Source organism: Myotis yumanensis, unplaced genomic scaffold (genome assembly GCF_028538775.1).
Source record: "Myotis yumanensis isolate MYYU_CA2020_CCGP unplaced genomic scaffold, mMyoYum1.0.hap1 SCAF_2, whole genome shotgun sequence".
NCBI lineage: Eukaryota > Metazoa > Chordata > Mammalia > Chiroptera > Vespertilionidae > Myotis > Myotis yumanensis.
Genome location: NW_027223753.1, coordinates 211,969,674 through 211,996,370, shown reverse-complemented (window position 1 = coordinate 211,996,370; position 26,697 = coordinate 211,969,674). Strand labels below are relative to the sequence as shown.

At 46.7% G+C, this 26,697-nt stretch overlaps 1 protein-coding gene across 2 annotated transcripts; it reads left to right on the top strand.

Annotated features, from left to right (window-relative positions):
- Nucleotides 1-1,139: 1,139 nt before the first annotated feature.
- SH3BGR (SH3 domain binding glutamate rich protein) lies at nucleotides 1,140-26,385 on the top strand. Of its 2 annotated transcripts, XM_070407179.1 has the most exons (8): nucleotides 2,356-2,602; nucleotides 3,086-3,161; nucleotides 8,530-8,715; nucleotides 15,090-15,170; nucleotides 20,900-20,974; nucleotides 21,913-22,005; nucleotides 23,117-23,284; nucleotides 25,936-26,385. In XM_070407179.1, exons 2-7 carry the CDS (start codon nucleotides 3,138-3,140, stop codon nucleotides 23,249-23,251), a joined length of 594 nt encoding a protein of 197 aa, XP_070263280.1. In that variant the 5' UTR covers nucleotides 2,356-2,602; nucleotides 3,086-3,137; the 3' UTR covers nucleotides 23,252-23,284; nucleotides 25,936-26,385. The 2 variants fall into 2 exon arrangements, with proteins under 2 accessions (XP_070263281.1, XP_070263280.1); XM_070407180.1 differs by lacking the exons at nucleotides 2,356-2,602; nucleotides 3,086-3,161 and adding an exon at nucleotides 1,140-1,328.
- The last annotated feature ends 312 nt before the right edge of the window (nucleotides 26,386-26,697 follow it).

Below are 26,697 nucleotides of genomic sequence, written 5' to 3'. Positions count from 1 at the left end.
TCATCTTCACCCGGGCCTGCTTTGGGGAGTAGTTAACCTGGCATGTCGAGGCTCTGGTTACATCGCGGTGGAGTCGTCTCACGCATGCGTCCTGATGTAAATGAATCTGAGCTGTATGCCAGGGACAGGGAACCTTTCACATCCAAGGCGCCTGCCTGGGCGGGAGGAGAGCAGGCCCCCAGGCCTCTGGGGCTTTGGTGAAGGGGCCTGGCCGTGCGTGCGTAAGCCTGACATCCCTCCCTATTCTAGAAGCCAGTGCCCCCTCCTCCAGGAGGAGCAGGGGACTTTTATCCAAGAGGAATGGATATCCCCCAGGGGGCCTTTGCCTCCAGTGCCCCTGATCTGGCCGTTGAAACCCATCAGAAGAGTTGGCGCCTAGCATCTGGGCTTTGCTGGAGTTTAAATTCCTCCCACTTTGAACATAAGTAAGTGATCTATATACATAAGATGGATAGGGCCTGTTACAAACGGATCTCTTACACACGCACCCCCCGCCCCCCTCCTGCCCCGCATAGTGAGGACAATTTGTTTGCTTGTTGAAGTGCTTGTACCGACCGGCCAGCCGCCTCTCCCGGCCTTGTCTGGGATGTCAGTGAAACCTTACCCGTCCACGACCTGCCAGTTTCTGTTCTTTAAGAGAAACAGGTGGTAAAGGGACAAAGTGGAAAGGGGCCACTCAGGAAGAAATCTATTGTATGACAGCTCACCGGCTTTCTTTCTCATCTGCCAGACTCCTAAGGGAAGGAAGCTGTGCTTTCTTTCTTTGAAGCCTTTGTGGCTATTCTGACCTCCCCGTGTGTTTGCCAGCAGCCCCGTACACACAGCCCTTTCCGAACCCCAAGCCGCTGTGTTCTGGGCCTTTCCAGCCCCCAACAGCGCCTCCCCTCTCCCTGCCGCCTCCGCCCCGCGCCCCACCCCCCTCCATCCCGAGGCATCTGTGCCCAGGGCTCTGATTGGTGCGCAGTGCAGCCTCGCCTTTTAGGGACTGTCCTCGGGCGTTTACAGTGATAAGGGAAAGGGTCCAGGGACTGCTTTTATCAACCAATCAAATATTTTCCTGACAGGTCCCCAAATATTCCCGGGCCAATGGCAGGGACAGGCCAGGATGCCTGGGCTGCTCCGGGGAGAGGCCGAGCTTCCGCTGCTGCAGGCGGGGCAGGGGCGCAGAGGAGCGCAGGGAGCGCAGGGCCGGCCAGCCCCGCCCGGCGCGCGCTCAGGATTTGTCTAGCGCCCCGCTCCGTCACGGGGGTGTGTTGGGGGGAGTCCTCTTTCCGGCTGTCGAAATGGTTATCAAAGTGTTTGTTGCCACATCTTCTGGGTCCATAGCGGTAGGTGTCGGATGGAATGTGTGGGCGTGTTTCCTAACCTGTTTTCCTGGGAAAGGCGCGGGGCGCCCCGCTCGGGCTCTAAGTTTCTGGGTGAGGGGTGAGCCAGCCGGGCTCCGGGCAGCCCTGCGTCCTGCGCTGGTGTTGGAGAAGTGTGTGAAGTGTGTAAGCCGGTGCGAGAAGAGGCACGAGGGAGGGGGCGTGCTTGATTCTAGGATGTTTATCAAGTGTGCGTGTCCTGTTGGGTCGCATATATTCTAGAATCAAAGATTTTTTTGTTTTGGTGTGGAGTGTTTTTGCCATTCATCCTGCAAGATCGATAAAAGTTGCAAAAAGATATGACACATTGTGTAACATATCTGGAGCTAGGAGAGCCAGATTCCTAACATGACTCCTGGGTGAAATTACTTGTGTGTGCAGGAACCATACCGAAAGTGTACCATTAGCGTGTGTAATGCTATTATTTGAGGAAGATGATGTCACAGCGGCAGGGCAAACATTGCTCTAGGCATCCGAGCAGACCCAACATGGGCCCTCAAAGCCAACCTCCTTGCATTGCTTTTTCCTCCGGACCCGGCTGGGAATCGCCCCTCCGTCGGTCTAATCCCAGCCTTCATTCTGGGCAAGAGAGACAGACCTGCCTTCAGACACAGGGGCGGTGGACGGTGATTCAGGCTTTGGTACGGACATTTCCGCCAGCATTTTAGCAGAAGTTTGGGAGGCTGTGGAGAGAAAAGGGTTTGATTAATCCTGAGAGTTGGAGACCAGCGAGGGGGTGTTTCCTTTTATATCCAGCTCCCTGACATCTCGGGGCAGCTAGGGTTTCAGGCTCACGCAGCCGGGGACCATGCCCCAGGTGAGCCGCTGGCGGGAACAGTTCCCCTGGCAGCTGGCGAAGGCCACCACTCCGAGCTCACCGTTTCCAGAGAGGGCGAGCCGAAAACCAGGGAAGGGAGCCGGGTGTCTGTTCTGAGCCCAACTGAGCGGCAAGTGTCTAGTGGTTTCTAGAACATCTTTTAACAGAAAAAAGGAGGAGAAGTTCCAGATGTAAAAACTGCAAAACCTTCCGTGGCTGTGGCTGACCTCAGAAACTCTTGGTTGACCTGCAACGAGCACACATTTTTGGATTATTTAGGTGAAACGAATTTTGGAGGAAAATGGACTTGGTGGGCTTTAAACATGCTGTTAATATTCACTGCTGGACACTTTATCACTGACCTGCCAGCTTCTCATCTCATGTAGACCAGGTCATCCTTCTGGAGACAGTGAATACACTGGTGGGTTTTTAGGGTTATTTGATATCCTAGGTTCCTGAAGGTTGAGCTTGATGTAGTTAGCCTCGGAGGGCCTGGAGGGGTATCGTTCATGCCAGGATCTTGGAAAAGTCAGGTTAATTCTTGTTCCCTGAGCAAATGTTTTGGTGCCACTTGGAACTGCGTGACCTTGGGAAGGTCATTTCACCTTGCAAAGCCTCGATTTCCTTACCTGTAAAACGAGGACCCGAGTAGCACTCACCCGACAGGCTGCGAGGACTTAGGAAGTAACTTGCCTGGTGCCTGGCGTGGTGTCGGGTGCGTCATCAGTGCTTACTAAGTATTATAATTGTTAGTTACTGTCATAATTATTAGCTCCGGTTAGTTAGTGCTAGGACAGTTATAACTTGTAGTTATTGTAATTGTTAATATTAATCAATATTATAGTACTTGTTATAATTACTAGTTAACGCTAGTAGGTCTGAGTCTATGATGATTATTTTTCAGAAGAATTGTCCTAAGCCACATAAATGGAAGAATTTCTGTCTTATCCTGAGGCATGAGACCTGATTACTTCTGTGGGGTCAGTGCTAATGATTTTTCCTGGCGGGGGGGGGGGGGGGCGTGGGGGGGGGGCGTGGGGGGGGGGAGGGTGTTTCACTAGAAGCTTCCTTTGGGAGAACCGCAGGGACGGTGTCAGGGCTTGGGCCCTGTGTGGTGCTGGCCTGTCACACCTTTACTCCTTTCTGCTTTCGCCTGTGTGTTTCAGAAACGAATTCTTGCCTGGGACCTCGTCAACAGGGCAGCAAGGCTTCTGTTACATGAATGACAAATGAAAAATGACAAAACAAACGATAACTTCTTTATGAGGGATGACACATATAGCTCTTGGCTTTTTTGTTGTTTTGTTAATCCTCACCTGAGGTTATTTTTTCCATTGATTTTTTGAGAAAGTGGAGGGGGAGAGAGAGAAACATCATTGTGAGAGAGAAACATTGGCTGCCTCCCGTGCGTGCCCTTGACTGGCTCGAACCTGAGCCAAACCGGCCAGGGCTGTAGTTAATAGTTGACATTAAAGTGAGGTTGCAGGTTTTTACAGTGAGGCTTGGGGCCGGAGAGCCTCGGAGGGGGAAGCCTGTGCCTCTTACGGGACCCTCCTCCTCCCTGAAGGCCACTGCCCCGAGGGCTGGGGGACACAGGGAGAGCGGCTGGTCCTCACCGATTCCAGAACGCACAGCCCTGCAACCAGTCTTTGGGACAGACCCTCATGGTGGCTCCTGGGTTCCTCAGTCCTCCCTCCAGCCCTGAGCGAGTGTAAGAACAGTGGGAAAACATGGCTCTTGAATTATGGATCTGGGTGGAAGCCTTGGAAACTTTTTTAATTCACTGACGCCTCAGCGTTGTCATTTTAAAATGGTGATCAGCCCGGCTGATGTGGCTCAGTGGTTGAACGTCGACCTATGAACCGGGAGGTCATGGTTCGATTCCTGGTCAGGGCACATGCCTGGGTTGCGGGCTCAATCCCCAATGTGGGGTATGCAGGAGGCAGCCGATCAATGATTCTCTCTCATCATTGATGTTTCTATCTTTCTCTCCCTCTCCCTCCTTCTCTGAAATCAATAAAAATGCATTAAAAAAATAAAATAAAATGGTGATCAGAGTGCTTACCTGGCATGGTGATCAAGTCAGGTAACCGGGTAAGTGTGCTCCTGGGTGTGTGGCGGAGCAGCTGCTCAGTGTGTGGCACAGATGCTTTCCCACGATCCTCCTGGATTCTCACCAGAACCGTGAGGAGGGTGCGCTCTATCCCTTTTGCGGGTGAGGCGGTCGACCAGCTGCACCCCTGCTCAGACAGCACCCTCTGAGCCAGGATGGCGACGCAGGCACCTCTCACTCAAGGGCACTGTGCTTGCTGCTACAGTACAGTGACCTCGGTTGGAAAGGCTCCTAACTGTACAAGACAATAAACAGGCGGGTGGCCCAGAGAGCCCTCCGACACGTTCGTGTGACCGGCAGTGGCCAGGTGACCTCAGGACAGAGAGCAACACTTCTGTCTGAGTGTATGTAACAGGAGGGAGGACAGAGCTCTCGGAGCCAACGCTGAGGTCTCAAAGGCTCCAAAGGGCACAGGCCCCAAGGACCCCTGATCCTCAGGAGGGGGCCCACCATTGGCCTGGCACCCTGGGGGCAAGGAGGAGAGGTGGAAGGGGAGTGTGTCTGGTGAGGACTGCTGGGTGCTGTGCGTGCCCCTCCCCCTGAAGCCATGAAGGAAGGCGCCTGTGGGACTGATGCCTTGTCCCTGGAGGTCAGCTCAGGAGGCACATGGAGAGGAGCTTCACTTTGACGGAGGGCCCAGGGGGGCTTCTTGAACAGAGACCCTCAAGGGGAGGGCTGCAGGGGAGAGTCCCCACCGCTCAGGGTGGGCATCAGGGTGTGGGCGAAGGCCACCCTGCCAGCCAGGTGAGCGAGCTCATGCACTCCCTACTGCCCTCTCCCCTCTTCTGGCCTCTTCCTAAGACACGTCTCCAGCCCTGGCAGAACTCAAGGTCAAGGGCTCCAGCCAGATGCTATGCTTTTGGCCCAGTTGAAGTTCTTGGTGTTTGGGAAGTGCAGAGGGGCACATTTAATTTCTCTTCTCTTTCTTTGGGCGGAGGGCTGAGAAATAGCATTTAACACAGTGTCATGCACCCAACAGTCACTTAACTCCCCAGAGATGCAATTGCTTGTCTTGTGAGAAATAACAGCAAACAGATCTCCCCTTCCCTTTCCCCATCTCTGACTTCCTCACGGAAGAAACATGTTAGGTCTTCGGGAAATGTTTCTCATCTATTAATCACGGAATCAAGTGAGGTCCCTTTTCATCCCACCGCAGCCCTGAGGGGTGACTAACAGAGATGCCAATAATGTGGGGGCCTTGGCCAGGCTGATTCGACTCCTGGGAGGTATTGAGAAGGAAGCAAGATGGGTTTGGACAGAATAAAGGAGGTTGTCTTCTGAATATTAATAAAGGCAAAGCTGCCTAAAATGAAGACACCTCTACTCTTCAAACAGCAGAGTTATCTCTGACAATACCTAAAGGAATAAGCATTTATTTATTTATTTTTATTATTATTATTTTTAAAGTATTGTGTCCAGAAACACAGACTAGGTTTTTTTTGTTTGTTTGTTTTTGTTTTAATATATTTTTTATTGATTTTTTTACCGAGAGGAAGGGAGAGGGATAGAGTTAGAAACATCGATAAGAGAGAAACATCAATCAGCTGCCTCCTGCACACCCCCTACTGGGGATGTGCCTGCAACCAAGGTACATGCCCTTGACCGGAATTGAACCTGGGACCCTTGAGTCCGCAGGCTGGTGCTCTATCCACTGAGCCAAACCGGTTAGGGCAAGGAATAAGCATTTATACAGCGGCAGGAGTAATCATGGCCAGGTTGGAAAGTATGTAGAGAAAACACAATTCATTAAGGTAATAATTTAGTCCAACAACCTGTCATCAGGTCCGAAGGGATTTTGTAATATTCAGAATCCAGCCGTGCGGCTGTGGGCTAGGGATTTCTTGGAGGAGGAGGAGGTCAGGGCTACCCCAGCACAGCCTGGGGGAGGGCACAGGGTGGAGGCAACGCAGGTCCTCCTCAGGAATGTGCCGGAGCGCTGAGGCCAGAAGCTCACGGAAAATTCCATCCCTCCACAGCTTCCTGTGTGACTTTTATTTTTATCTTTTGTCCACGCTTGCCCCAACCTGAAATAGATATTGTGGCACAAATCTTACTTTAAGTGTTGTATGGTGGTTAATAGCTGCCTTTAATTTATTGATCTAGTGCTTTTATTTGCAATATCTTTGTTAGGTTGATGGTACAAATGTTAATTAAAAAGCAGATGTGTGATTACCATTTATATATATGTGTATATGTAATTTATATTAATTACATGTGTGTATATGTAATTTATATATAATTTCTTTTATGTTAAAATTTAATTTATTTAATATTAATTTTTATATTTATAATTAATGTAACATGTACAATCAAATCACCACCAAAACCAAATTATACAGAGTTTGTTTTTTGGTGATGATTTGATTCCAGGGCTTAAACATTCATACGTGCCTTGCTTTTCCTTTAAATAAGAAATACGCTAGCTCTGGCTGGGTGGCTCTGTTGGTTGGAGTGAGTTTGATTTCCCATCAAGGCATATACCTAGGTTTTGGGTTCGATCCCAGGTCAGGGTGCGTGTGGGAGGCAACTGATCCATGTTTCTCTCTCACATCAATGTTTCTCTCTCTCTCTCTCTCTCTCTCTCTCTCACACACACACACACACACACACACACACACACAATAAATAAAAACATCTTGGGTGAGTGTTAAAAAAGAAATAGCACTCTATACTCAAGTCATTGATAGAATCATTCACTTTTGCAAAAATGAATAAAATAATTTGTTTGGCTTCCTAATCTCTGTGAAAGGAATTGGGTTTAGCCAAAAGAGGGTTTGACTCCAGACATCGGTTTGGGAAGGGCACGTGCCTTCACGCACTTACTTGGAATTCTCCAAGTCTACTCTGCTGGTAAACAAGTTCTATGTAAACAACAAGGGGCCTCATGCCCTATAGACCATTTTAATGACTGGATTTCATCATTAGGCAATATTCAGAGGACTTAAAAATTAAGTTCTTGGATATTTTCATGTAGAAATACTTATTTAAAATTTTAATCTTAGTTTTAAAAATTGAGCATATTTTGCCTCTATTTTCTTTAGCTTGTTTTATATCTAGCTTGTGCAAATGAGTTCTTTACATTTTTTTCACCTTAAATAAACAGCTTATGAATCTACTTAAAAATATTTTTATTGATTTCAGAGAGGAAGGGAGAGAGGGAGAGAGAAAAATCAATGATGAGAGAGAATCATTGATCGGCTACCTCCTGCATGTCCCCCACAGGGGATCGAGCCGACGGGCGTGTGCCATGACCAGGAATTGAACCATGACCTCCTGGTTTATAGGTCGAAGCTCAATAACTGAGCTACGCCGCCGGGGCCGGCTTATGAGTCTGTTCAGATGAAGAGCTTGGCACAGTCTCGGGCAGAGTAGAGAGTCAATGAGTCTGTGTGATTGAGGTTGTTACAGTCTGCGGGCCAGAGTCTGCTGTAACTCGTTTACCAGGGTTTATTCGAGAGGGCATCACACATTTCTGTGATGTGCCTTAGCTGAAGAGAGAAAACTATAATTGTTTCTGGAAAGGATTCTAAGCTTTAAGGATGGCCACCTCCATCGGAAGTCATTGGCGTGAACCAGGGGCTGAGAAAGGTGCGGTGGCCTGCTCTCTCAGGTGTGGCTTTCAGAGGTGGTGTGAGCCAGAAAGGAGCAATCTGTGGGAGAACAGGATGTCTCACTGTGTTCCGCTTGTACGCCAGCAAAAAACCTCCTCCAGCTTTTCCCACCAACGTTTCCTCTGTCCTTCCCACCCCGTCATCTCCCCGTGGGCTTCCCAGTGTCCTGTGCTAGTAAAGCTACTTTTCATAACTGTGACTAAGTGCGTTTTAGTGGGGGTATACCTGGTACCTGGTATTTGAGTTTCATAGTAAATGAACTTTTTTCTCTTTTCTTCTCTCAATCATCATTTTTCTTCACAACCAATTCTCATTTATTTTTTGGCATTAAAGCTTAGCAAGGAAGATCCCACACAGAAACCATGATGAAAGCAGGTCTGTTCTTACTGGGTTGGCTATACCATAGTTTAAACATTGGTGCCATTAAAATTTCAGAATTTATGTAATCACTCTGTTTACCCTTTATAATGAAGAGGTGTGGTTCTATTGTTTTTTGTTGTTTAAATACTTTGTGAAATTATTTGTGTTGTATAGTACAGTTGGAGAAAGGATTTAATTTATGTAAATACAAGCAAAGCATTAAGAAAAACGACTCTAACAGTTACCTGTCTCTCCTTTGACCAGATTAGGAAAAAACAGCAAGAAGTAGTGGGCTTTCTGGAAGCTAATAAAATCGACTTTAAGGAATTTGATATAGCCGGAGATGAAGACAACAGGAAGTGGATGAGAGAGAACGTCCCTGGAGAGAAAAAACCTCAAAACGGGATTCCTTTGCCTCCCCAGATCTTCAACGAAGAGCAGTATTGTGGGGTGAGTGTTTGGTTTCTTGGAAAATTCTTCTGTGTGTGTGTTTCTCAGAATTGTTTAAAGCAGATTAATTTGAGGCAGCATTTGGAGTTGTTCACAACTTTCAGGTCATGACCTGTTTCTACCATCCAATAGCCGGATGGTAGAGCCATTGTGAGTAAGCAGCATTTACGATGTACAAAATGGTGGAGACAACAAAAGGATGATTCAGAAGTCCTTGGGATTATTTTAGTTTCCTTATTTTGTTTTGAAGAATTGAGGTCAGTTGTTCAAACAAAATGAGCCTTTAGTTGGCAAGGAATTCTAGTCCACCTGGCAGTGGACACATATATGCACCCACAAAAACACAGGGTAAGTTTTCACTTTCATAACGAGTGATTTGCAGAAGTTAAGTCTTACTGTGGGTACAAAATAAATTGGTGTAAATGTATCTAAGTCAGTGATGGCGAACCTTTTGAGCTCGGCGTGTCAGCATTTTGAAAAACCCTAACTTAACTCTGGTGCCGTGTCACATAGAGAAATTTTTTTGATATTTGCAACCATAGTAAAACAAAGACATATTTTTGATATTTATTTTATATATTTAAATGCCATTTAACAAAGAAAAATCAACCAAAAAAATGAGTTCGCGTGTCAGAGGTGTCATAGGTTCGCCATCACTGATCTAAGTAGTTTAAAAACTGTACTGGACATTCTGATTACAACAGCAACTTTCTTTTCTAAATTTATTGGTTCATTTCACCATAAAATCACTTTTTCTTTAGAGTTTACAGATTCTATTTAGAACATCAAATTGTTGAAAAGACACATTGAAAAACTCAAAGGACTTTAGAACCTGAGGACTGGAAGTTATTTTAGGGGTCATCTAAGGTCACTGTTCTTTTTAAAAAAATCCTCACCCGAGGACATGCTTTATTGATTTTAGAGAGAGGGGAAATGAGAGGGGGGGAGGCGGAGAGAGAGATATCAAGTGATACAACCTACGAATGTGCCCTGACCAAGAATCAGACCTACAACCTTTCAGTGTACAGGACAACACTCAACCAACTGAGCCACGCCGGTGAGGCCTGCTGATCACCTTTCAGATGCAGTGACCAGGGCTGTGGAAATCAGAGGAACTGATCAGTGTTGTGCTGCTTCTCAAGGCTGGAACGGGGTGTAGGAATCTTAGCTCACCTTTTCACTATAGCTGGAGGGCCAGGTCCTGCAGCTACCTGTTTCAGTCAAGTTTTACTGGAACACGTCCACACGGATCCATTCACCTGTTGCCCATGGCGGATTGCTCACCGAGGCAGAGTTGAGTAATTGCACCAGAGACCACAGGACCCACAAATCCCAAACTATTCACTGTCTGCCCATTTACAGAGACGCATGCGGAACTCTGCTTTCAAGCGTGAATTGTTTAGTTTGGCGGTTGACATTAGATTCCTAGGCCTGTGGTAACAAAGTACCACAAATTTGGTGGCTTAAAACCGCAGAAATGGATTGTGTTACAGCTCCGGAGGCCAGAGGTTCCAGATCCAGGCTCTGAGGGAGAATCAGCCCCAGCGTCTCCCAGCTCCTGGTGGCCCCACATCCTGGCCTGCCTGGGCTTGTGGGGCATCACTTCCGTCCCTGCCTTTGTCTTCACAGAGCATTCTCCTGAGTGTCTCTCTGTGTCTTCACGTGGCTGTGTTATAAAGACAACACCCTAAGCCGGGATGGCTGCATCGTAACTAATTACATCTGTAACTATCGTATTTCCAACTACATCCCTTTCTGAAGTTCTGGGTGCACATGAATGTGTGGGGCCACTTTTCAACTCCCTGCAGGGCTGTATTTACTTGGCTGTGTGAGCTTTCTTCAGTGGCTTTGCTCAAAGTTTTGTGGACGTGGGGGTATTTTCAGTCTTTTTTTTTTTTTAAATATATTTTTATTGATTTCAGAGAGGAAGGAAGAGGGAGAGATAGAAACATCAATGATGAGAGAGAATCATTGATTGGCTGCCTCCTGCACGCCCTTGACCAGAATTGAACCCAGAACCCTTCAGTCAGCAGGCTGACGCTCTATCCACTGAGCCAAAACGGCTAGCCGGCAGCGGTTCTCAACCTGTGGGTCACGAACAATGAAAATACATCCTGCGTATCAGATATTTACATGACGATTCATAACAGGAGCAAAATTACAGTTATGAAGTAGCAACGAAAATAATTTTATGGTTGGGGGTCACCACAACATGAGGAACTGTATTAAAGGGTTGCGGCATTAGGAAGGTTGAGAACCACTGGGCTAGGGTGTATTTTCAGTCTTAATGTGGCAAGCGCTTATTTTGTGGAACCTACATGGTCCAGTCCAACTCTGTGTGGATTTGAAGTGGGGCATCCCAGAGCATAGAGAGGACTTCCTCTGAGAGGAAGACCCTCCCCTTCCTCCCACTCCTGTCCTCTCCCCGCCCTCCCACCTCCCCACATCCTTCCCCCAGACCCACATTCCTAAGACTTGTGGCTCTTGTTGGATGAGGGAAGTAGCTCTTTTGTGATCATACTAGTAGATGTTACATAGTTTTTCACCTTTCTAATTTGTCTTTTGAGTTTTTAAAGTGATGTTTTTTGGAATGCAGAACTTAATTTTTTTTTGTGTAGACAAATTTATTCATCTTTGTTCTTTATGGTTCTTGCAGTCGTGTTTAAAAAGGCCTTCTGTACACTAGAATTATTAAAAGCATCATCTCATGTTTTCTTTTAGCGCTTTTCCAGTGAAAGAAGGACTTTAAATCTCTTCTTATTTTAACCATGCTTTTAAATTAAGACTAGTGACAGTCAAGACAATATTGAGCAGTGTATTTCCAACCTATGATAACTCAGAGAATAAAAGTTCTGTGAGGATTTTCTGCTATAAAAATAAAACCTTAAAGGCCTTTCGTATCCTGTTTTGCTGTGATCTAGCACTTATAATTTTTTTTTTAGTTGTGGAGGAGAAAGAAAGGGTGTTCCAAATAAGAAAAAAAACCCTTATATTTAAAAAATATATTTCCTATTACAAGTATGGGTCTAATGAGATGAACATTCACATTCTTTTATGTTTAAAAATAACTTTTCAGCACGTTCTGCCTTCACAGAGATATTAGCAGCTTATCTTGCTAGCACTTTTGCTAACTTTGCTTTCCTGCAGCCTGTGGACCGTCTAACACAAGTGCGTTACTGAGGCGGAGGGCTTTGTTTCCAGAGCAGGTAGAAAAGATAGTGTTTATTGTAGGTTTCGATTTTTAAAAGAAAACTCAAAGGACCGGAAGGACATGTCCATTTTAAAATGGCATAAACTTGCCCTGACCGGTTTGACTCAGTGGATGGAGAGTCGGCCTATGGACTGAAGGGTCCCGGGTTCGGTTCCAGTCAAGGGCATGTACCTTGGTTACAGGTGCATCCCCAGTAGGAGGTGTGCAGGAGGCAGCTGATCAATGTTTCTCACTCATCGATGTTTCTAACTCTCTATGCCTCTCCCTTCCTCTCTGTAAAAAATCAATAAAATATATTTTAAAAAAAGGCATAAACCTGGACGGTCAGTCACGGTATCTTTCCACCCGGTTGAAATGTGCGCTGTAAGAATAACGCTGTTATTTAACGAGAAGCACTGGTCTCAGGGGTCTCCAGTGGCCACTCACGGGCCAGACCTGGTGTGGTGCAGGTGGAGGAAGCTCAGGGCAAGCAGCGGGTTTCTCTGTGCCCGGGCCGGGAGAGGGCTGCATGGCAGGGTAGTGCTGGGGCCCGAAGTGCCCGCCGGTCCGAACTGCTGCTCCGGGCAGCACAGATGGAGATGTTATCCCCGGGCCTGGCAGACAGCTGTCAGCTGGGAAAGGAGACACCTGCTGGGGAGCCAGGCTCAGCGGAGGCCAGAGGAAGCAGCAGACGCGTCTGTCGCTGCCAAATTGGAGCCTGTGATCTTAGCCCAGGTGAGGGCAGGGGTGCCTGTCTGGATCCAAGCACAACCAGAGGGGACCTTGGCCCTTCAGCAGAGAGGCAGTGTCCTCAGGGCTGCAAGGGAGGGCAGGACGAAGCCCAGTTAGGTGCGGGGAGGACTTTTCAACATATGGATGCCATTAAATTTTATGTCATTAAAAATTTATGATGAGCCCGGCTGGCGTGGCTTAGTGATTGAGCGTTGACCTATGAACCCGAGGTCATGGTTCGATTCCGGGTCAGGGCACATGCCCAGGTTGTGGGCTCGAACCCCAGTGTGGGGCATGCAGGATGCAGCCAATCAGTGATTCTCTGTCATCATTGATGTTTCTGTCTATCTCTCCCTTCTCTAAAATCAATAAAAAAAATATTTAAAAAAATTGTGATGAAATATGTCATATGATAACGACATATGTGTAAAGACAAGTAATAGATGAGCAACCATGTGCACACCTCCCAGTGTAAGAGGTCCGATGTGCACAGACACGTAGACGTCCCCGTGTGCTTCTCCCCGTCCCGCGCACATCCCTCTGCACCAGAGGCGGCAGCGTGTAGTGACTTGCGCGTTTATCATTCCCTTTCTTTTCTCTATCTGCAGTGTATATGTACCTGAACAATACACTGTTTTGTTTTGCCTATTTTTTATTTTATTTTGTTTTTGTTAATCCTCACCTGAGGATATTTTTCCATTGGTTTTTAAGGAGGGTGGAAGAGAGAGGGAAAGACAGAGAGAAACATCGATGTGAGAGAAACACATAGATTGGCTGCCTCCTGCACGAACCCGGACTAGGGCCCTGGCTGGGAAGGAGCCTGCAACCAAGGCGTGTGCCCTTCACTGGAATCGAACCCAGGACCCTCCACAGGCTGACGCTCTACCCACTGAGCCAAACCAGCCAGGGCTGTTTTGCCGATTTTTGAGCTTTATATAAATGGACTCATTACATGTGTTCTTCTTTGACTTGCTTCTTTTTTTCTTTTTGTTAATCCTCACCCGAGGATATTTTCCCATCGATTTTTGGAGGGAGTGGGAGTGGGGGAGAGGGACAGAGAAAAACATTGATGTGAGAGAGACACATTGATTGGTTGCTGCGCACACCCTGACCAGGGCCAGGGATCAAGCCTACAACTGAGGTTCACGCCCTTGACCGGAATTGAACCCAGGACCCTTCAGTCCCCAGGCTGACACTCTGTCCACTGAGCCATACTGGCCAAGGCTTGACTTGCTTCTCTCACCAACATATTTAAAAGACACACCCATGTTGATTGGTGTTGTTCATAGTTCATTTATTTTCACTGCTTCAGAGTGTGTCTTAGTCCATCTGGACTGTAACAAAATACCACAGGCTGGGTAGCTTATCAGCAACACAGGTATTTCTCACAGTCCTGGAGGCTGGGAAGTCCAAGGTCGAGGTCCCGGCACGATTGAGTTCTGGTGAGGACCTGCTTCTGTGTTCACTCCCAAAGGCCCCACCTAATGCTGTCATCTTTGGGGGTTCAGACATTCAGACCAAAGCAGTGTGGTTTCCGGTGTGGGCTGTCACAGTGCTGCCAAAAGGGTGCTCTCCACGGCTCCCTGGTGACGGGCGAGTTTCCCTCGTCCTGTAACGAGGGGTGGAAAAGCGAGGTCACAGCTAGCAGCATGTTTAGCTTTAATGAATAATACAAAGTGTTCTTTTATTATTTATTTGTTTATATTGATTTAGAGAGGAAGGGAGAGGGAGAGAGAGAGATAGAAACATCAGTGATGAGAGAGAATCATCGATTGGCTGCCTCTTGCACACCCGCCACTGGGGATTGAGCCCACAACCTGGGCATGTACTCTGACCGGGAATCGAACTGTGACCTCCAGGTTCATAGGTCGACGCTCAACTACTGAGCCACACCGGCTCGGCGACTACCTGGATTTAGGTCACAGTTGTCCCCATTTTGCCAAAACAACCTCTGTGCTAAGCCCTCCATAATCCTGTGGCTCCTGGTCTCAGAAAGCGTGAGAGAAATCTGGGTCCTCAGAAGCTATTATAATAACAGCAGAGAAATCCTGTGCTGTTTTAGTCTCTGCTGGTCAGGTCTAATCCATGGGCCAGGTTGTGAGGCAATCAGCTAACGATGTGCAACTCCTGGAGAAGCCTTTTACTGTGTATAGCTGAGTCTTAGCAGTTCCTGAGCATGAACAGTGTGTGTGTGTGGGGGTGTGTGTGTGTGTGTGTGTGTGTGTGTGAATTCTCACTACACTGTAATAGGCACAAAGTGTGTAAAAACAAATGTCAAGTTCACAGTTAGATTTCTTAACTTTGGGATTAGTCATCTTTGGCCAAGCAAACTGGCATAACGTTTTGTGTTGGCTCCTAAATTAATGGCAAATAAAAAAAGAGATAAATTTAGGTAAAAATCCTGGCTCACAGGTGTGCAGTGGGCTTAAACATTCTTTTTCTTTGCTTCAAGGATTTTGATTCTTTCTTCTCTGCAAAAGAAGAGAATATTATTTATTCATTCCTTGGTTTGGCTCCCCCTCCAGGCTCAAAGGTAAGCTTGGATACCCTATGGGGTCCCAATACAGGTCCTAATAAATGAAGCTGGAAATCTGTTTAATAAATGAGAATATTTAAATCAACATGATTTTAATACACTCCTTATTCTGATGAAGTCTTATGCATAAAGATAATGCAAGTTTTTTACTAACACATGTTCCAAAACTGTGCTTTTCATATTTTTGCTTCATTATATTTTATCATAAAATAAAAATAAATAATAAATAAAAGTTTTACAATACTTTAAAAAAGAAATATCATTGCACTCAATAGTCTTAAGTGTGCTAATTAAATATGTAAAAATATGAGTTCCCAGGTTGTGTTTATGAAATTTTGTTATGAATTGACTTCTTAGATAGCTTATATTAGTTAATTCTAAAATGATACATCCACTATTTTAATTCTTTTTTATTTAAAATAAATTAAACTCTGCTTTTTTAGTCTGATAAAGAGGGAAAAAGTAAGATCTGGATTCAAGATCAAGATAAATTTTATTAATTTTCTCCCCCCTGGTGCTGTTTCATCTTTGATTAGGTATAATCATGTCTATTAAATAAAGGATTATGCTAATAAAGTTAATATCATGAATTCCTCTATGATGTTCACTGGCTTCACCCCATGCAGTGGCCACTGCATTCCTTGTCTCTACCAAGATCTCATAAAGGACTTTCCGTAGATACAAGACGTTTCTTTCTTAATTCATTTGTTTGTTTGTACCCACCTTCATTTCTAAAGAGATTTGTGATGACTGAGCCCAAGTCTATTCTCACTATAGGAGAAACCATTCAAAATCCGACCTTGTAGAGATGGGCTTGCTTTCACATGTCAGCAGTCTCAGGTGTCTTAGCAGCACTGAGGTGTCTTAGCGCTAGGCAGACACATGCAGGCCTGGCACTAGCGCCTTCTCCAGGTGGTAACATGCAGATTCCACAGCTGTTTTTGAAAATTTGCTTGCTCAGAATTTTTTATTATACAGAACCCTGCAGTGACTGTCGCCACAAAATAGCGCTCTTTCTTCCGGAGTGTTTCTTTGGAGCACATTCCCAGTGGTGCTTTCAGTGAGGCAGGCCGAAGTGCCAGGGCATCTTATGGGCTTCAAATGTGACTCCAGATTGCCCCCTGCTAGGGCAGAACGTGAATCCCGCCGCACCACGCTGCACCCGCTCCACTGAGCCAACCGTGAGCGTGCTTAATCGCCTTGATTTTAGGGCCATTAGATCGTATTTTTAAAAATTGTTTCTGATTTTTTAAAAAATATTTTATTGATCTTTTACAGAGAGGAAGGAAGAGGGATAGAGAGCCAGAAACATCGATGAGAGAGAAACATCGATCAGCTGCCTCCTGCATACTCCCTACTGGGGATGTGCCCGAAACCAAGGTACATGCCCTTGACCAGAATCGAACCTGGGACCCTTGAGTCCACAGGCTGACGCTCTATCCACTGAGCCAAACCAGTCAGGGCTGTTTCTGATTTTATTGTGCTATGGAGAGAGAATGTGGTGTGAATTTCCATCACCTTTGTAGCACAATGTGTATTTTTATTTCCCTATGAAAAGACTGTTTTGAATATTAAAAATTAGTTTTCTTAGCAAGCTAATGCGTGTATAATATTGGGAAGGTCAAATAGTGCTACAAGGGTTATTGCAAAAGCCGGCAGGCCCTGCCCCAACCCTGCGGGTTTAACGTTTTCTCCAGCGGCTGCTCAGGTGCAGAATTCTGGGTGGACGTCATTTGGCCTCGGAATTGAGAAGGCGCTGGCCGCTCCGTGTTCTCTAGTCCCAGAGTTGCTGCTCAGAGGCCTGACACCAATCTGTCTCTTGACCATTTATCTGCGCCTGCGTTTGTTCTCGTTTCTGGGAGGTTTCAGGATCCTCTTTTTCATTTTGAAGTTGTCTAACGAGGTGCTTGGAATAGGCCTTTTCTTCATATTTGTGCTGGGCCCTTGCCTGCCCTCTTCTGAAGAGAGTAGACCTGCCCATTTGGAGGGGGAGGCAGTCATTACAGAGAAATGATGAGGCCACTCTGTTTCCCATCCCTGTTTCCATCCCATGAATTAAAAAATACCATGAATTAAATACCATGAATTAAAAACACACAAACACATCTATTTATAAAACTATATGTTTATCTCCACCAGCAATACATATGTTCTTCTATATTTTGAATGCCAAATTGGTATCATATTTTTTGGAATGTTCTGCAACTTGCTTTTTAAAAACAACAACATTGTTTTGAGATGTATCCGTACTAAAATATGTACATCTATTTCAGCTTCTGCTCCCTTTCATCTGATCCCATTTAAAAATATTGAATCTCGGGTTTTAGATCCCACCCTGGTTTGTGATTAGGTACCGTCACATTGCATGACATTCTCTTTCACTAAGTGGAAGAGAGGGAAGGCCATGGATGAGAAAACCGGCCTAGAGAGACCCCGGAGGCCAGCCAGTCCCGATTCTTCTCTTCCCAGAGGAGGAGCTTGAGGCCCAAGGAGCTGAGGTGATTGGCACAAGGCTCGTCCAACAACTAGCAGCACAGCCCGGCCTGAGCCTCTGGTGCTGTCAGTGTTCACAGGTGTTTATGTGTGCACACGGGGAAGTCCTTCAGGTTTCCTTTGGGAAGACAGACCTGATGATTTATGGAGGTGATATTACAGCATCTCCGTAAATCATCAATTGTCAGCGTGTCCTTTTGTAGTAAACAACATTGTGGAGAAGTCAGCAAGGAAATTAATCTTGTGCTAAGGCTAAAAATAGACACTGGACAATTATGTAGAAATGTATGCTTATGAAATGAGAATAAGCGCTGTCAGCAGCGTTACTGCTTTAGACAACTTTTCTTGTCTTGGGCGGTTATACTAGACCAAGTAGCAGGCCAGTTTCCCAAGAGGCTTTGTCAGTATGCTTTGTGGCCATAAAGTCCACCTTCGTTCTTCACAAGCATCTGGTCACATCTGATTAAATGAGCGTCATTCTTCACCCCACACTCCAGTCAAGGCCTTGGTTGCATAACCAGTTGCCAATTATGCCCTGGTAATAAGGAACACAGATTCTTACTGAGCCAGGCAAATAACTGTATTGCCATAAATAGTGAAAAGACTCAATAAGAATTGTTAAATTCTGGAGGGGTCAGGCAGAGAGAATATCATGTACAAACATTTCCTTTCAACTTATAAAAGCAGAGTGTATTGCATTGTTATGGTTTATAAGAAGCTTAAGAGGAAAGACAGAGGGCTTCCTTATATATGCAGAATATAGAACATGAAGGTGACATCAACAGTATTCCAAACAAAAACAACCATCTTCCCTCGTCAATTCATTCAGTCCTGTGTAATTGATTCTTGTTCCACTGGATCTGGGGATAGTAGTCTATGAACCCATCTACTCCTTGACTGCAGTTGTGGAAATCCTGACTCAGTCCACTGGTATGGCCTTAATGTTCTTTGAGTGATGCCATCAGAAGTCTGTGCCCTTAAGCACATGGCAAGTAATCTTTTTCTGTGGGGCTCTGAGCAGCCATTCTACATGGAAGAGGAACCATACTGGCCTGTAGCTGATTGCAAAAGCTTTTAGGGAAGCATCAAATTCAACAAGCTAAGGAATATATCCATGGATGACAAAAGACCTAAAATGATAGTGGTTAATTTATTACTGGTAATTTTCAGATATGAAAGGCTTGATGAGAATTATAACAAGATTAATACACCTGACAAGAAATTTGTTTTTTCCTCCATGTGTCATGCAAAAAAAATAAAAAGTTAATCTAAGAAAGTTTTAGAAAAATATCTACATACATAGTCACAAAGGCTATTTAAAAAAAGATAGCGACAATTATATTTTATTTGAAAAAATGGATGAATATAGGAAAATGTTAATTTTCTAGAGACATACTATACTGCAAATAGCCAAAGCATGTGTACCATGCAATATACCATGAATGCTAAGCATATTCTTACTGTTTGTGGTAGGGATATATAAAGACAATCAATAACGAGATCTAGCAGGCCTGGTCCGAGTTACCTGTATATTAATAAAGCTATATATAGATGACAGGAATCCCCAGTTGAAAACTACTGTCCTAGAACATGCTGCACGTTGAAATAGTTTTGCCATCACTCAAAATTGCTTTCAACAGAAGCACTAATTCTACCAGAAAACAAGTATTGAAACTTTTGGTTACATGTCAGTTTTGGCTAGATCGAAATGAAAGAAGTAAAGTTATGACCAAGTTAACACTTAAAGCAAATAACTGAAGTTTTGATTGATAACCTGTACCATCATTGTCAAATGTCAGGCGAAGAAGCACTAGGATCAGTGTCTTTTTTTTTTTTTTAAATTATTTAGGTTTTTGTCTTTTAAAAAATATATATATTTTATTGATTTTAGAGAGGAAAGGAGAGGGAGAGAGAGAGAAACATCAATGATGAGAGAGAATCATTGATTGGCTTCCGCTTGCACGTCCCCTACTGGGGATCAAGCCCGCAACCCAGGCATGTGCCCTTGGCTGGAATTGAACCTGGGACCCTTCAGTCCGCAGGCCGACGCTCTATCCATTGAGCCAAACCAGCTAGGGCGGATCAGTGTCTTTTATGCCTTATTTTAGTCAGGGGAATATTGTTAAGATGCCAGTGGAAGCTGTCCAGGTAAGTCTATAAAGAGATTTCCCCCTAACTGGTAGAGACAAGTGCGGTCATGGCAATGTTAGAGCATTGCATTTACAGAATGCTGTCGGGGTGGACTGTTTCACCTGGGTCATTCCCTGGGCAAGGGGCTGGAGCAGAAGGTGGGAGTGGCTCCCCAGAAAAGCAGCGGCAGGTAGACCAGGACTACCTGACCGCCTTGTCCCTGCTGCAGCAGCAGCCACAGGGCACGTCGGGTCTTAGCGACTTGGAGCTGGCCCAGCAACTGCAGCAGGAGGTACCAACAGCAACAAGGGGTCCAGCCTGTGCCAGCACGGGGAGAGGAGCCCCACTTGGACACCCGGCGGGAGAGCGGCGGCCCAAGCAAGAGTCTGATTTTGTCCTCCTGTAGCGCTGGGTGCCCAGTGCCTGGTGCCTGGTGCCAGGCTGCCCTGCCTCTTCTTTCAGAGGCCATGGCTATTTTGCTTGCTTTCCCAGGTCAACCCCTGAGATATGCAGGGTAACTTTTTCATGGACTGTTGGGGATCCGAGCAGGAAGGAAATGTCAAGGTCACACTCAGTGACATCCTTGCTCACTCGCTGCGGTCTTCTCTGCCTCCCAATCACCCAGGCAACAGTGGGACTGTTGGGGTGAGGATGCCTGATCCCCAACCCCCTTCCCCCAGAACATCCCACTAATATACAGACTCGGGCTCCAGGCGGAGGTCCCTGCCTAGAATGCATCTCCCCTGGGTCCCCCCTGACTGGCGGGGTCCTTCTGGCTGTCCTGCGGGTCCGTCTCCCTCTGCTTCAGGATTTGGTTTGGGTTTCTGCCTTCATTATTGTAATGCCTTCCTAGGGGTTTGGAAATAACACTTGTCTCATGAAAAAAAAAAGGGGGCAAAACATTTATTTGCTTTGTTTATGTGCCTTTATTTTCTTGTCTCTAAGGTGTGAGTGGTAGTGACCGTCCTACTGACTGAGCTCACAGCGCTGTTGCAAAGATAAAATGAGGGATGGAGACAAAACAACTGGGATAGTTAAGTGATGTTGAAATGCAATTATATCCTCAGAGAAATTCTCACACTCTTTCAATCCGTCTGATGCAGGCGACAAAGCCGCCCGAGGAAGAACCGTCCCTGCCCAATGGCGAGGTCGTGGGTGAGGCGCAGAGCCCCGCAGAGGTAAGAGTGGAATCTCGGACCATCTTCCCGCAGACCAGTCTCCTCGAATGCCAACGTGGTCCTGATCTTTCTGTGTCTGTCTGTTCGCTCGCTATCATCTGTCTGTCCTCTGTCCTTCCTTCCATTCCTCCATTATCTGTGTCTGTCTGTCTACCTATCTGATCTTTGTGAATCTCTAATATGATAAAGCCTCCTTTCCACACGAACAACAGAAAACAAACATTGCCTCGATGTGGAGCCCTTTGGCGTCTCCGTAAACCGGGTGGGTGAATGGAGACTCCTCACGTGGGAGGTGATTACTCCCTCACGCTCGCCAGTCAGACCTGTCGAATCTCACCCACAGCTCCAATCAGCAGTTTCCATGGGGGGCAATCCTATACCCTAGGACAGTGGTCGGCAAACTGCAGCCCCTTGAGTGTGGCTCTTCCACAAAATACCACGTGCGGGCGGGCACGTACAGTGCGTTTGAAACTTCCTGGCCACACTCAAGGGGCCAAAGAGCCGCGGTTTGCCGACCACGGCCCTAGGACAGCGATTCGAACTGCTGTGCTGCAGGAACGTGTAAAACAGGCAGTACCTGGCTATTAGTCAGGGCACTGACCTCTTCCCCTTGGACTGTCAAGTCAAAAAAATGACAACAGCCAACACAGTAGCTGTCTGGTGTGAATGAATTGAAATCATACTATTAAAAAAGTCAGATTGGCAAAAAATGTAACATTTTTTGGTGTGCTGCAGAATTTTAGTAGTGAGTTATGTGGGCCAGGAGATGAAAAAGGTGGGAAATGGCTGGCTGGGAGCCACGTGGCCTCATCAGCAGGAGGCCTGCATTTGCTTTGTGTGTGTGCTGTGCATCCAGATAAAGCCCACAGCACGTATGGCCCGGGTTTCCTGGGAGCTTGTCTCGGGTTAGTGACACAGCGGGTTTCCTTTACGACCAGGGAACAGAGAAGGCCGGAGAAAGTGGAGAAAATGAGGCACCAAAAGAGGACAAGGAAGATGAGGGCGACCTCACCGAAGCCCAAGAGGAGAAGGTGAGTGTTCGCCTTTGTGCCGCATCTCACTGGCCGCAGCTCTGTTCATGAGCACGTGTGAGCTCCTACCAGGGGCAGGAGCCTTTCTGGGCACAGGGTGAGGGTGGAGGTGCGGCGCCGGGAGTCTCGCCGGGGAGGAAGCAGGTAGTTTTGACCGGACGTGTTAACTGCTGTGGTGGGGGTGGGTACAGGGCTCAGAGGAAGTCGGAGGAAGGACCTGAACCCAGGCCTGGAGGGCAGTCTCCACAGGACTTCAGTGGTTTGTGGCGTTGTTAGGCTCAGGTGGGTTCCCTATAAAACAAGGGGCCTTATTCCTTGGTCACGATGCCAAGATGGGTGCCAGCTGCTTGCTGATGGGCGGGCAGCGTTTGGGAGCAGGTCAGGGAGGGCTGAGAAGACCATGAACTCCCGCCGAAGACGGTCTGGGCTGCAGCTTCAGACCCACAGAGGGGACTTCCGGGCCCCTGACAACCGGGGCGGGGGGGGGCGGGGATGGGGTGGAGGGCTAACGGGGCGTGTGGATGGTGCCCGAGGAGTGAAGAAGGAAAGCAGAAGGCCCCCAGCTTCCGGGCACTCTCTCGAGCAGGGCCTGCAGACCTGGGCATCCCGAGAGCTTCGGGAAGCCCTGGCAGCTTCATGCTTCTGTGGTTCTCATCAAGGTCCATGGTTTTAGGTTGCGTTCTCTGCCAACCCAGCCTCTCCACAATCTCTCCAGACCTTGGCCGGTTGTGGTCTATACTCATCCCACTCAGCTTCCCCACCACCAGTCGGAGAAAGGGTGCATCCTCGGGGGGCAGGTTGGTCGAGGTCCTCGAGGGGCTCCGAGTCTGGTCCCTGTGGAGCCCGAGGACCCGGAGAAGCAGGTCTGCCCTGATCCCCAGCCACCAAGGCCAGCTGCCTCCCAGGCCTCCCCTGGCAGCCCTCGGCGTCCCCCACACCACACTGTCCTCACCCTGGCCACGGCGCCACCCAGCGGCCTGCCTCCTGGCCCCTCCCCACCAGTGCAGGCTTCCCACCCGGAGGCTCCCGACCAGCTGCCTTAGGAGAGCAACACTGTCTATTGGCCCCTCTCTACTCCTCTCAGTAATCAGGTGATTTTTGTTAAAAACAGGCAGGAGAGGTAACGGAGGAGGGAGCAGAAGGGGATGCGGAGGGAGAGGAAGCTGAAAAAGTAGAAGAAGAAGCAGGAGAAGAAGCAGGAGAAGAAGCAGGAGAAGAAGCAGAAGAAGGAGGAGAAGATTCTTAGACCTTTTGTGCTTTATTTCTTCAACGTTCCCAGGTAGCCGCGCCGTGCCGGGGTGACACTTGTTCATGAGTAGCTCTCTGTGCTCCGCTTAGTGGTAATGGAAGCGGGTTCTAGTGCAGATCGATGCCTCTCGCCCCCAGGCCCGGGCTGCCCTTCCGGAGCCACAGGGCTGGTGAACTCTCCGACCCCCTGCTCGGGCCCTGGGGCACCGGGCAGGGAAGCCTACGGTCGAGATGACTTCCAGGAAAAAGTGTTCCTTTGAGAAAGAGTTTGTTTGGTACTTATTTCCTCCTCTTTCTCTGCGTGACCTTTATTTACGTGAAGGTACAGGCAGTGCCCTGTTACGGGCCTTCTCTGACTATACTGACCAAAATACTTACATATTTATAGGGGAATGGCAATGGAGATCCGTAATGATGGCAATACATTGTAACTTTAAAAAACCACAAAGCCGGCTGCTGTTCATGAAAACAAATATGGCTGGCAGCTATCTAGTGATGAGAGCTGGATATCACATATTCACTTATAAATATTAACCAGAACACTCATGTAGAAACACCGTGGAACACAGTGGCGTTGCTTCAGGGGATCTTTGACAAGGGCGCTTGCTGCCTTGTAGTTTTAAGCTTCTACTGACCACGGAAAAGAATTCTGTAACGCTTCACAGTTGGTAAGTGCCACAGAAATATATTCACAAGACAATTGTAGTATCTAGCGACAGTGGATATCAGAACATGGGGGAGATGCTCAAATATCGTGGACCATACAGATAAGAAGGAATGTGTGAACACACCTAAAGATCATAAGTGCTATAAAAATATCTGGTTTAACAAGTCATTTAGCAAATCACTATGTAAATGTGTAATTATTATTTGACCCTGCAACCAATTTGAGGTGGCAGTTTGCTTTGGTGTTCTCAGAGTTCTTTTTAAATTTTACATTAAAATTAAGAATATTTTTAAGTCTCCTTAGTGTCCATATTATGCCTCTACTGACACACGTAACACAGATTTTGGGCCTGTTGATGTCAGGGGCGCCGGGGAAGGAGAGAGTGAGGGAGGAAGCCCTCAGCCACACAGTAGGTCTTCAGAAGGCTCTCTGATAAAGATCAGAGCCTGTCTAGGGAAGTGTGGACGAAGGGTTCAGTTGGAGAAGAAACAAGAAATCTCCCGTGCTTTGTAAATATCCGCTAACAAATAACTTCACTCTGTGTGCCAAAGACCAACTGGAATAGCACAGGTTTCCCCTCATAGTATACTTACGCTTAGACATGAAAAGCTGCTGTAAAATCTTGGCACTTAATGCATTTTGAGGGAATCTTAGAGCTGGTGAGAGGAGCCATCAGTTTACTGTTGGACCAGGAACGTTTCAGCACTCATTTATTTAAATTGCACAGCGAATGTAGCCATCATCGGATGTTTTCCCAGGCGGGCTCTTTCGTGTTCTGGGCGCATGGATTTCTACTTTAAGGCCTAATGTTGTCGTTTTGGGCACGGGCCCTTTTATTTTATTTTATTTTATTTTATTTTATTTTATTTATTTATTTTTCCATCAGTGGTTATTATTGAGAAATCTGTTGTTAGTCTTCTTAGTGTCCTAATCCCATTTCTGTGAAAAAGAATATCAGCAAGGTTACTTTTCAGAAGTTCATCTGAAAAATGGTTGGAAAGGAAAATATACTCATATTTTCCCTTATACAAAACCCCCCACAAAACCACAAATAACCCCAGACTTAAAAACCAAACAAACCCGTAGTAACAAAAGACTCACTGATGTAAGGTGCTTTAAGAATGACGCAGTGTTCATGTGGCAGCTATAAAACAAACACCGAGTGTGAACGGGCACAGCTGAGAGTCCTTCATGGAGGCGGATGGCTTCATAGGCTGATTGAAAAGAGAGCAACTGCAGCTGTGGCAGCACATTTGGCCAGTTTTTCTGGTGGCTTCTAGTTGGAATCCAGTCCTCAGTGGTCTGTCCTGAGGTCAAAGTGCCTGACGGTGAAGGAGGGAGTCAGGCAGCTCCCTGCCCCCTACCCCTGACCCCTGCAGAGACTCAACATCCTCCTTTAAAATGCAACCTGGCAACGCAATCCAGCTGCCAAAGACAAGCCCATCTCACAGCTCATGGATAGTCCAGGCCTTTTCCTGGAAAAGGTGGTTTTCAGGGAGAGCATGGCAGTGCAGGGAACTATGAGGGAGGCCTCATTTTGTGTTTGAAATAAATGCTCAGTTGGTGCCCCTGGAGAAGGCCGCTACTTACCTCTGCTTGAATCTACCTCGGGCCGTTTATTATTGGTTGATTGACTGATTGATTGGTTGTAAGTGGAAACACCGTTTATTGAGAGCTAGATGGACTTCCTGCAGCAGTCAGGGAGGGGGCCCAAAGTGGGTTGTCCTACCATGGGCGCTCCGTTAATTCTCCATGAAAACACAGCGGGACACCATCATTGAAGCTGTCGCCTTCTTTAAGGTGTTTGATATGTGCTCATACAGAGGAAGATATAAACCTGGTTGATTTCCCAAGAGAAACATATAATTTCCTATCTGTACTTGGGAACAAAGGATGAGTAGTGGGTTATGGAATAAAAGGCAAATATTTCCTTACATGATAGATAATGAAGATTGTGCCAAACATTCTCTCTCTCCCTTTAACAGTTGTCTCCTTCATTTCCCCCTTTCTTTTAGAAAACCCAAGTCATGAAGCAACACTTCAACTGTCTCGCCACAAACCAGACTCAACAAACGCTTTGGCCCGAAGCTAGCCCACCTCTCAGAACACCCAGGGCTCACCGAGGAATTGGACTATCTGACACAGTTCGGCGTACGCGGATCCCTCTTCCTACCGTATCAACATGAAGTTCATTGTCAAGACAACACGTGCATACCTTCATGGGCCTGACATTTTGGGCCTTTGCTTAATTTTCTCTCTTCTTTTTTTTTTGCTCTGCATGAGTAGACCTTCTTACTAATACCCTGAAAAAAAAAATGATTTCAAAATATAGAATTCCTCTTTGTGCTATGCCAAGAGTAATTCTTTGTATGGGCCTTCTGCTACTTGTCTCAGAATTAGATTTCGAAACGTAGCGCCTTCCAGAGAACAAGCATACAAATAAAGATGAATAGCAAAGACCTTGACCGAGGAGCAGCGGTTTCTTAGCTTTTGGTCTCTCCTAGCTGCCTGAACTCATGTATCTGTCGCCACATCCGAATCCTCAGCAGAACTTCTCTGTCTGCATCGGGTGGGTGTTTCCTGTCTCACTGATTATTTGCTCTGTGTTTTCAGATGACACTGATGGTCTTGTTACGTCACGTTCTGTATCACACACTGCTGTGTGCGTCATCTCGGAAGCCTTATTCGGCTGTAACGCCATCACCCACACGTGTGGGGATAACCGTGAGGACAAATAAATGTGCAGCCCAGGGCCCTTCACACGTTTCTGCGCTGAA

What these genes read in the sequence shown, in the direction of transcription:
- SH3BGR (XM_070407180.1), top strand. Translation starts at nt 1,284, where the DNA reads ATGGTTATCAAAGTGTTTGTTGCCACATCTTCTGGGTCCATAGCG. An exon ending in CATCTTCTGGGTCCATAGCG is followed by an intron (nt 1,329 to 8,529) that starts GTAGGTGTCGGA and finishes TCCTTTGACCAG; the next exon opens with ATTAGGAAAAAACAGCAAGA. An exon ending in CTCCCCCTCCAGGCTCAAAG is followed by an intron (nt 15,171 to 20,899) that starts GTAAGCTTGGAT and finishes CGTCTGATGCAG; the next exon opens with GCGACAAAGCCGCCCGAGGA.